Consider the following 11,734-nt stretch of genomic DNA (forward strand, 5'->3'; position numbering starts at 1 on the left):
CTCCCCTCCACTTTGCACATGTTCATGCAGTGAATATACAGTAGGTGCAACAGACACTGTCAGAACAATTCAATGGCAGATTTTCCACTTAGCATCTGCTGACACTATATTTATAGGGATGTGGCTACAACCCTGTCAATTAAACTACATGATCAGCGGTGACACGTCTGACAAGAGCAGACTGATGACGACAGATCTTTAGAACATGTAACTGGTAGCTGGACCACCTACAGTTTTACTCAGAGGATTTACTCTTGAAGAAAAACATTCCAAAAAAAAAAAAAAATATCCCAGGCTCTTATACACGCAGTGATCCAAAACACAAACAAATCCACATTCAGGTCCAGACGGTTGCTAATTTTCCAGCCATATTTATTCGTCTGAGTCAATAGAGATTTCGAGTTCACCACCAAGACCCCCCTCACTCTGACTCAGGAGCTAATATAAGTGTCTATAGAGTGTGTTGTGGTTTTCATTCTAATGTCATGCAAAAATGACAAAACAGAAGAAAAAGCAAGCACAGAAAAACGTGAGAAAAAGAAAGAAAGCAGACACTTATTCTCATGCAAATAACAGCTAATGGTTTTAGCTGAATACCAAAGAAGAGTCAGCGATGGCAGCACAGGGGGCTGGACCACGGCACATAAGACAGAGATTTCACTATGTTCTTATCAACAGGACAACTGAGCAAAGAGCCAAGTACACAAATACTTTGTGTGCTCCTTTAAGATATAAACCAGTGAGAGGCCTGAAGTAGGACAGTAGTAAGATTTTGAATTCTTCCATTGAAGATGGATTTGTGTACTTACTTAGACTCATCCAGAACTTTATTTAAAAAGCAAAACAACCTATAACAATATGATATTAAATCCAGTATACAAAAAGACTGTATCTACACAGCAAATATGCTACAGCAACTATAAAGAAATCCACCTCTGATAGGGCAGAAATACACTAGTGACAGCAATGCTGCATCATGCAGGCCAGTCCAGACAAATGCCAGTCAGCTGAGGGACGATTGTGTCACTTTCCAGAGCGTGGTGACAGCACGCATTGTTGTTGGGGGGCGACCAGCTGGGGAGATGTGTGTGTATGTGTGTATGTGTACATGCATCTGAATGGGCTGGGGATTGTGGAGCTCAGGAATGTTGGGGTGAGTGGGCATAGATTCATGTGTATGAGACTGTGTGTGTGACACAATGAAAGCCATCCCACTCAGTTCTAAAAGCCTCCATTCATGGTGGACCTGAGTCATCTGGTTCTGCGCAGCGCCAAAGAAAGAAAGAAAAAAAACATCTCACGTCGAGTCTAACAATCTGATTTTCAAATGAAACAACAGAAGACATGTCTTGTTTCATAGATATATTTTTCTATGACACGAGTCGAGCTGTGGCAGATTCTTCTACCCGATTCAAGATACTGTCACTTTTACTCATGAAAAAACAAACTGAAATTAAGTTGAACAATCGCAGTCACTTGGACAGTAAATCCAAACATTACAGTTAATCTCTATCAAATTTCCCAGCATTCGAGCCAGTCGTTGGGATATTTCAGTCTGGACCAGAGTAGTGGACTGACTGTGCAACAGAAAATCTGTCCAACATTGCCATCCCCAGAGACGTGGCGCTAGCAAAATGACTAAATAAAATCTAATTGTGCTCTTCAAAAGATCATGTACAATAGAACAGAGTGAGCTAAGAGCCGGCAAGAAAGAGGAACAGGATCATTTTTCATAAACCAATCACACACTGTTACTATACAACTGTCAGTCTGCCTGCCATCCAGTGCAGGTTGCACTTGCTCCCTTGATAGTCAGAAAGAGTCCAGCTCCCCAGTGCCCCAGCTCAGAAAACTAGGAAACCAGCTCAGCCCACACGACCCAATTAGAAACATCCCCTGGACGGTGGAGAAACATCAGTGTCTGTCATATCAATCAAACCGTCCCCATATGCCTGCTAAGAACAGCTCCAGATAGGGCACGGAGCAGGAACAAGTGTGAGTAACACCTCATGTAATGTTTTTTAAGATGGTTCGTGCTTTCTAACCTAAAGTTGCCCATTACAGCCTGAATCTACAACTGCTGCTAAATAAGCTACAGTATATGTGGGATAAGAACAGTAGACCATTACCAGTAACAGTGTTGTACATTTGCAAAAGTTTTCCCAGCTGGTCTAAGAACCTGAGCCTGTGGCCTTTCAGTCAAAAGCCCACAAAACAATCAATAAATCGGAGTGAAATTGGAGGCATGCAAAATGACCCACATTGCCTTTGAATAAGGGCAATCAATAGAGCGATGGCAGAGTATGTGACAGAGGAGGTACGCCCTGTAATCATGTGCAAAGATTAGAGAACAGCCTTGCGTTTGAATGGGTCGAGAAACTCTGTTTGGAGGAACTTAAGTATTTTTGATGACTTTGAACAGTTACCAAGCCACTGTGGTGCCGGTGACAGTACAAAGCAGATTTCAGGTATGGCTGCTTTCTCCCTGTATCTACTCCACAAGGCCAGAGCTGAACATTTTCAATAAACTTGACTGATTTAAAAAAAGACAGGACAGAATGCCTCCAGAGAGTTTTGTCTGTCTGATTCAATACCATCTTTGGATCATGGCTGCTGCTTAACGAAACGAGAAAGCAGGTTCTTCATGTAAAACTTAAAAGCTTTAATTTTGTGGTTAGTTCACAACATCATTAATGACTGAAACAACTCCGGGGCTTTTCAGACATGCTGTGGCTTTGATGAGGACGTAGGACATGAAAATTGCAAGAAGACTGCCTCATAAATTCTACTTCAAGACTGCCTCGTAGTGGCTTTATTTTTCTTTTTAAAAATTATTGATGGCGGCGTCTTAATTGGAGCAGCTGCGGTTAGTGCAGAGACCAACAGGAGGAAAGTTTCTCTGGCTCGTTAGCTTTTATTTTCCCCTCAAATGCGTCACCATTATAGTAGAACAAGATTTAAGTTTCGTACATCAGGGGGCTGAGAGTCTGACCTCATGCTTTCGAACACCCACAGCAAATAGTGTCCAATACCAAAAGAGCGAAATCAAAGCAAAAAGGCGGATTTATGAATATTCACATGGGGAAGAAAAAAAAGAGACAGATACATATATAGCAATACTGATACACATGCGCTTGCAATTTTGAGCCTATTCTACTATTACAAAGTCAAAGCACTCTCTAGATACTGTAAGTATAATTTTAGATGCCTAACCACCCAGTCCTCACAAGAATAAGCTATCATCATCTGCCAGTTCTGTTTCGTTTCAGAGTGAGCATTAGGTGTACTGGCTAGTGCGGCAAATACCAACAATTGTTAACAGCTTTCCTGCAGAGTGCATGTGTAACCCTGGCACACAGCCGACTGACTGTACCTCCTTCACTCAGGTCCTTATTGTCTGCATGTGTGTGTCTCTTCCTTGAAAGCTCTCTCTCTCTTTCAGTGCATTAACACACAGGCCTGACAGTTCAGCGAGATGAATATGTTCTTGTCAGAGACAGACTTACAACATCAGGCAATAACAGACCGACACACACACACACACACACAAAGCCAGAAAGTCAAAGGGACATCCAAACTGAGCAGCAGACATTCTCTGTGCTCTGCTCCTATCCATCTATTCATCCAAATGTAATTATCTGATAATATTTGGGAAGGCCTTCTGTTTTTTGGCCGTTCGGTAAGCCACAAGTTCTGGCGTTCAGCATCATAAAGCCTCGCTGTCAGCAGGCCTTTAACCTGTCAAAAGTTGTCACATGAAGGCAGTCTGGTGTTCTTATCAAATGCAAAAGCAAGAAAGAGGCCTTGGAAAATATCTCTCTCACTTGCAGTACAGTTACATAGAAATAAAGGTATTTCTTGGGCAGCCCACCAAATACAAATCCTTCAAGAAAACAAGCCACATCAACAGTGAGTAAAAATATCAGCTTTGTAGGAATACTGTTGTTTGTTATAAGATGTCATCAACCTAAATGGATAATGTTGCTTCAACCCAGTCCAGTGGCTTCCTTCATTTGAATATATTTGGTTGTGAAACGAAGTGCCTGCAGATTTTACTAGATAAGTTGGGCCATTTGGCTTTTCTTTGCTTCCATGCTTCAGAGGAGCACATTTTATGTGTGCTTCCTGTCAGCTGTGCCATCTACTTTGGCAGGTACATCCTTCAAATATCCACTTTTCCATTATTGTAGGTGAACTGGAGCCAACAAATTCACTGCTCTGTTCGAAAGCTCCTTGAGACGAAGGGCATTAAAGAAATTAGCGACAGGTAGGACACACATGAACACCAGAATGACTAATGATCAGTGACGTTGCCTTCGAGATCAGTTGCAGCAAATAGAGTAATAAGGCAACTCCAGTTATCACTGGTAGATCATTTGCTGCTTATGTAAAAACAGTGGATTTCCAAAAATGACAGAACATAGAGTAACTGAGTGGATTAACGTTACCTCAGTGAATGCACGAAAACAAATGTACAAACATGCCCACGTACTGCAGAGGGAGGGGGCTAATCTCCCATCTACTTTGGTAATCCACCACATGATCACCTCTCAACCCAAACATGCGTGCGTGTTCATAAAGACCCATCTGGCCCCAGACTGGCAGGCATTTGCTGACAGCTGCATAATTTTAGTTGCTATATGGATTTCTATTTGCATCTCATGGCAATGTATTAACAAGTTGTCCAAAGGTACTGAAATATAGACTCTGATCATATGGAACAAACCCTGGCTAAAGGATGCCTCGAGCAGCAGTCACATTTTTTAAAAAGAAGCTAAAGTTAGAAAAAATAGTTGTATTAAGAGGCTGAAACAACAGAACGTGTAAGTGTAAATGAAAATGTGTTTTTCACTAATGCCACTGTATCAACACGCCAGGTCTTTTCCCTGCTTCACCAGGAGAGGACAGACGGCCTCTGCTGAGATTAAGGAGATCATAACCACTGGATTAGTGATTAGCATCTTACTTTCAGGGATTTCTCATTTGTGTGAGTGACCGAAGCTGTGTAGTGCTGATTTATGTTCTGGCAAAGAAGGAGGTTAAATAATACTGAAACAGCTACAGCTCTTGATGTCTTGTAGTGCCGTAGCTCAGCTGAGCAGAATGTATATGGTGTGTGAGAGCTGTTTAATCAATAGCCCTTTGGGTGCTTAGATGTAGGCAATATAAATGTCTGTCAAAGTACTGAAGCTGTGGCTAACAAAGCTTACTTAACACAAAATCTGAGATGTGCTTCACGCAACAAACAAGGTGGTGGAGCTCTGAAAAATGCAAAAAGAATAAATCAGTGTCAAACAAAAGATCTGCACATTTAAAAGAGCATCTTCTCACCAAACACTGTCAGGTAAAATTGACAGTGACTACTTAACATGAATCTTGAACAGACTACATGTACAAGTTTTGTGGGTATGTATACTGACAAATTGCTTAAAAATGACTCTACTTAACTACAACACTACACTGACAACAGATGTCAAAATGTAGCTTTGAGAGCAGAGAAACCAACCAAAGGATACGGGCAGCTGAAACGAATCATGTCCATGTTTCAAATTAATTCTCATCCTGGAATAATGCACTTAACTGTCGACTCTAAGCTCATCATTCAAGTTGCACAGTGAAGACGGGGGGTGGGGGGGGCATGTGGTAGACCATGGATTTCCAGCTCATCAGACCATTAAGGTGAGTGATGAAGGGGAAATCCTCAATATCACCTAAACCCTCCTCTGACAGACATTTCCTTCTAAAATTACATTCTTCCATGGCTTGTAATCATAGCAGTGCATCTGACAAGAAAACCTGGCACTTAACACATCAGTCCGCTCTGGAGGAAAGAATGACAATGCCCTCAAACTGGTAATGACATCATGGAAGGACTCAAACTCGAAAGGAACGACTAGATACGGAGCTACAGATCTTCGCATGTACATGGCACGAGCTTTCCAAAACAGCCTGGGGCCAAAAACAGGTTTGTGTGGGATATTACATTTCAAAAGATGTTGCTGTCATGATATCCAACAAAGAAAAGAGTCTGTTCTAGTGCAGATTCAGAAAATTTACATTTTATAGTCCTGGTACGAAGCTAGTCCTGACTGACTCTGACAGAACAAATAGATAGCAATGAATGTGCCGTGGCTTCAGTGGGATCGACCCTATGACCTTTTGGTTAGAGGCCTGTCGCTAAACGCCAGGCTATCGTGCCTCCCTCTGAAAATCAGACAGGAGACGGTGATCGTTTCCCTTCCCCATGTCTATGTATCAACAGTGTCTGTTCAGCCACAACAAAACATTCTTCAAAAAGAACTTTGAGGGATCTAATCACAGTGCAAAGACTGCAACACAGGTAACTCACAAACTGATAAAAGCCAATCAGAACTTTCAAAGATGTGGATTGGTGCCCAAATTTAAGATGCTCTGATCAGTAAAACATCAACATTATTTCAGATTCCAAAGAGGAACAGCTTTGGGGGAAAAAAAACATGTATTGCAAAAGACTCACAAAGTGTGACAGCACATATTAATGTCTTTCTGACATCTCTCCTCATGGGCTCTTTCTCTTTAACAAAGAAGATAAACATGATGGATGTAGTTCATTTGTTTGACTCTGAAAACCTGATTTGCTGACCCTCTGTCTTGTTAGCAGCTAAACAAATTTCCAGCCAAATCCTAGACCTAGTGGTATTTTGTTGACCCAGTACAGTACAGTACCTCATACTACTGCCACTATTCAAGTACTATGCTCTGCAAACTAACCCAAATACGTGTATATCCAGGCAGAATTGTGGAGAGATGATATATTGTTCTGACAGGGTGTGAGGATCATCATCAGTGTTGCAACAATTACCCTTTTTTTTTCTTTTCTTTCTTACCATTTCCTTGGCTTAGTTCACTGTTTTCTGGCTGTTTAACTCAAAGTTTCCGTGCCAAACACCAGGAGCTGTCATCAAGTCTCGTCCCATCTGGCACTTTCACCTGATGTACTGTGTGTTATTCCAGTCAGAGTAAGTTGGCTCGTATTGTCTTTATTTCACTGCTGAAATCAATCACCATGCAAACATGTTTGTTTGGCAGTGTAGTGTACTGTCTAATGGATTTCTTCCATTGCCCCCTTGCATGAGGCTTGCTGCAGGATTTATCATGTAAAACATATGTTTTTCTGACTCAGTTAGGGTTGGATACTGGTTGCAGTAGTATTTCGCTGTTGAGAGTATATATATACTTTTCTTTTTGGATGTGTTGGCTTCTATATACATATTACAGTTCCGTAGACTCTGAAAAGCAGAATCAGGATTAAATCTCCAGTCACAGTAATATCTGCCCTGAACAGATAATCTAATAACATGGGTCAGTCTGGTGATTTGGCTGCTTGACACAACTGGAACGATATCAGCCCCTGACATGTAGATGATATCACTTTGTATTATTCACAGCCCCCTCAACATGCCATGACTTGGACAGGAGGAGGTGGTGGCGGGATTCCGGGGATAGGGAAAGAAAGAGAGATGTTCAGGTAATACAGAACAAAGAGAGAAGAGACACCGAACGAGTTGAGACAAGCACTGAAAAAAAAAACAGACATCTTGCCAAGAAACACTGTTTACATTATACATTTTAGAAAAATAACACAACTTCAACATGCTTAAACAGAGGTTGAGTGCCATCTATAGACACCTGAACTACCATTTAACAACATAAAATCCAATGAAATGGACATCACACTGCTAACCATGATGAGGACTGCGCTCATTCTTTTTTATTTGTAAAAAATACTTGAATACTTGAAAATACTTTGTTCACTAAATCTCTAGTATTTGGCGTTACGTAAACACCCCATGTGCCAAACTGGGTCTAAACAGTTTATACATAATTAAAGTTGTTCCATTTAAGCTAATACATCCTGCATGTTTATTTATCCGTTGAATCTTTTTCCTCCAGAAACGTCTTTGATCATAACAAGGCCAGTGTTGAAATTACGCAACAGTTATTCTCTCACAGTTACGCTTTCTTATGAATTTGCCAGCAGCAAAATTGTCTTCAACCACCACTGAGAAAAAAAGACCACTCATCAAACCACTAAGCTGTGCTCTGAGGAAAGACCCAGTCAGATATTATCACTGGGTTTCCATTCATGCAAACACCCCGTGGCTATATGACACAAATCAATCAAGCTCACCAACGGAAGGTTTTCAACCCTCATCAAAGGGCCAGCCAGGCTCTTCTGAAGTTCAGAGGAGCCTAAACACCGTCATTAGCTATGGCGTTACTGACGAGATGGTGAGAGGAAGCGAGCGTCAAGGAAGTAATGAGTGCAGGTGTGAATGCTTCACATCAAGGTGCTGGGTTTTACAGAAAGGGCTGTTGGACGCTATTTTTCTGAGCTTGATTCCCATGGTGAAACATTTTAAAATACAATTTTGTCATTCAAAGTGGACAATCAGGGTTTGTTGTTCTTTAAGAATCAAATTAATAAAAAAAAATAAAAACAAACTATGGTGGAAATATGTATTTGTTGGTGGGGACATGCACCTTTTCAGAAGTGCAGCTATCTGTTGGCGCTGTGGCGATACCACACTGAAGCCAGTACAACTGTGACTGGTCAGCTACAGCTGCACGTTTTCTCCTACATGTTTCCAGTGCTGGTAAAGATGGTTAATACTGAGGAAAACATGAGATAAGCTCAATATTCAGAAATCTTCTCCTTGTCAGTAAAACCAAAGGCATCTAAATTTTCTTCATCTTGTAAAGCCATTTACGTGCAAAGAAACTCATGAATGAAAGAACATAAACACGATGAAAGGCAACAGTTTACTGCTCATTTGTAAGAAGTTATTTACAGTGCAAACCCAACCTTCTTTGTTCATGTCACAACATGTGTGAAGGATTACTTTTGATATACAATAAATGCACGTCACAGCCTCATAATTCAGGACACGTCCGTTCACCTTTTCAGTGGTGCTGAAGCAATGAAGAGGATAAAATCAACACTGAACCATAAATCAGTTCCTAACCCAGATGCCACTATCACAGCACCAACAAAACACACTGACTAAGAAGCATAAATCTTCAACAACAGTTCCCAGGGTCTCTGTGTGGCTAGCTAGTGCATAGCAGAGTTCAAATTGTTCTCACCTGCCAAAACAAACCAAAATTAAAGACTAGCTGTTCCAAGTTAATAAAAAAAATATCATCCTAAACACACTTGGCCTTGAACAGGCCGTAAAAAAAAGCACAAGGAGGTAATCAAACATGCCTCTGCAAGACAAGCCTGTGGTATCCAACTGTTTTCTTGTATTTGTAACTTGGATAGGCACAGTTAAGCATGCTGTAAATTTTGTCAAAACTTTGAGCTGTATAGCTCCTTAATACAGTACATCAGTGCAGCACGTACAGATCCTTGTTTCCTCTATAACACATCAGACAAATCTAATGAAGCAAACATGACAAAGACGACACGCAAACGCAGGGGAAGTTTAGTTTCTATCCAAATGGCTGATGAGGTGCACAACACTAAGCAAACAGGCCACCACTGTTTCTCTGCATGTTCTGATTAGTCACTGACAATAGGTGGCAAACAGAGGACCTGTTGTTATAACCTCTAGCCTCAAGTCCTGACACCTTATATGACACAGCAGCTGAATATATGCAGTCAGAGATTGGCCATTGGGTCGCTGACTGGGGCTTTGTGTTCATCTGTTCATTGAGGTAGCTGAAGGACCATCACCAGGTGTGTGTGGGTAATGAAATCAGTCCCCACGGGGAAAGGGTGACAGAAGAACAACAACATGGGAGCGGTATCAGTTCCCTCCCGCCTTTTCAGCTCTCAGCCCTGAGCTGCCTCTGAGATTCTAGGTCAGTAGTGACTTTTTAAAGATGTGATATGGGCCTCAGAGGAGTTTGGTGCCACTAAATAGGCCTGCAACGGTCTCTGACCCTCTTAAAGAGGATCTGTCATTTGTAATACCACTTTGAGATGTAACAGACTTGCATTAGTGTAAACACAGCGAGAAAATATGAAAATTTATCAGGCTATAAGCAAGTTACCAAGAACAAAATTACAGTCTCAACCTAGACCAATGTTCTTAAAAAAAAAAAAACCCATGCCTTTACACAATCCTTAGAAACAATAAAAATACCATAGATCAGTCCTAATTCAAATACAGTCCTCTCCTGTACAGAGGAAGCTTTACCAACGCCCCTGCTACACTGAATCATCGCTTTATAAACATCTTCGTGCATCAGTGGGCTTCAAATCTGATATTTTAGCCTTTATGTAAATCTACAAAGCGGTGACTTCATTCTATCAACATGCAACAGATAATCAGCCAGTCATCAGTGTTGTGAAGGCTGACGAGAGGACAGCTCACTGCAGGATGACAAAGTGAAATGCAACGGGGGCAGGCAAGTGTCGTGATTGAAATTCTCCCAGAACAAAACCTCGTTTGTGTGATTATTGTTCACCAGGCTCGCAATGAGGCAAAAATCCATTCCACATGATGCATTCATTGTTTTCAGCCAAACATGCACCAGGCCCCACAGCAGCCACAGCTACTGTACAATGGCCCTCACCAAAAACAACTGAAAGCCTCCTGCAACGTTCAGGAGGCTCTCTCGCAGATATGTGCACTAAACTATTTTGAATATTAAAGCGTTACAGTAGTTAGGCAATGTCCTTACGGCTGAAAAGGAAAAATCGGCTTGGGGGTTTTAACTCTGTGCTGACTTTCTGAAACACAAATTATCAGATGAATGGCGCATTACAGGATATTAAAATACAAATAAATTCAACACATTCGCGTTAAATACACGGCCACGCATCACTGTAACCCACCACGGGAACTTCACAGGAATATAACTGCGATTTTCGACAGAATCTGAACCAAGTTGTAGCTGTTAGAGTCACCTTTCAACAGGTGACGAAGCAATAAAAAAAATCAAACTGCCGTTTAAAGGGGAAGGCGATGCAGACACAGGTTGCAAACCAGTAACTAAGGCCACGCAATGACACCAAAACACCTGCGCGAAGGGGAAGCAAAGTGCAGGAGAGTGAATTCACTATTTGGTGCTCCGTGACTCACCTCTATCCATTTCTGTGCCTCCTGAAACGCTGAGTCTGCGGCCGACTCGGTCACAGGGTGATGCTGATGAGACTGTCCTATGTCTGCAACCGGACTTGCCATTGGCGAAGAAGCTCAGCTCTTCAAGTATGTTCAAAAATGCGTAAAAAGCAGCTCAGTGCCGCCTTATTCCACTGAAATGAGCCGTGAACCGTGCCAGTCAGCCCGCTCGTCTCCGTCGGTTGTAGGTGTTGCAGCAGCAGCAGCAGCAGCAGCACCGGCGAGGTAAACGAACCAGTTGCTGCTCTCCGGTATCGCTCCTGTTGGAGTCTGTGGGCAGACAACCAGCGTCAAGTCAGCCAGAGTCACTCATACGGCTTCCGGTGTGAGCGCGCAAAATAAAAGTCTTTATAGTTTTCCTATTAATCTAGGCCAGATTTGACAAATCTAGTGTCTAGATCTGGTCTGGTGTATTCATGTCTAAGTGTAGCCTGCACAAAAACCTAAATCAAATCACCCATTCAGGACACACTTACTGTTTTTCTAGGTAACTGCCATGTTCCAAGCATCTTGGAGAACTTAACTTGCCGCAGTCTTCTGTCTCTTCATGTAACCCCAGACTGACTCCATGATGTTGAGATCAGGAGTCACCATCTGTTGCAGGACTCCTTGTTCCTCTGTGG

At 41.9% G+C, this 11,734-nt stretch overlaps 1 protein-coding gene across 6 annotated transcripts in view; it reads right to left on the reverse strand.

Annotated features, from left to right (window-relative positions):
- The window catches only part of LOC121187984 (LIM and calponin homology domains-containing protein 1-like), an 83,788-nt gene extending 72,461 nt beyond the window's left edge, over nt 1-11,327 (reverse strand). For 2 of the 6 annotated variants that reach the window (XM_041047429.1, XM_041047430.1), the window contains exon 1: nt 11,073-11,318. In XM_041047429.1, the coding sequence (XP_040903363.1) occupies nt 11,073-11,174 (102 nt within the window). In that variant the 5' untranslated portion in view covers nt 11,175-11,318. Of the gene's footprint in view, nt 1-11,072 lie in introns of all 6 variants that reach the window. The other 4 variants (XM_041047428.1, XM_041047431.1, XM_041047433.1 and 1 more) reach the window with 4 other exon arrangements.
- Nucleotides 11,328-11,734: the final 407 nt, after the last annotated feature.

This window comes from Toxotes jaculatrix, chromosome 10 (genome assembly GCF_017976425.1).
Source record: "Toxotes jaculatrix isolate fToxJac2 chromosome 10, fToxJac2.pri, whole genome shotgun sequence".
In the NCBI taxonomy this organism is placed as follows: domain Eukaryota; kingdom Metazoa; phylum Chordata; class Actinopteri; family Toxotidae; genus Toxotes; species Toxotes jaculatrix.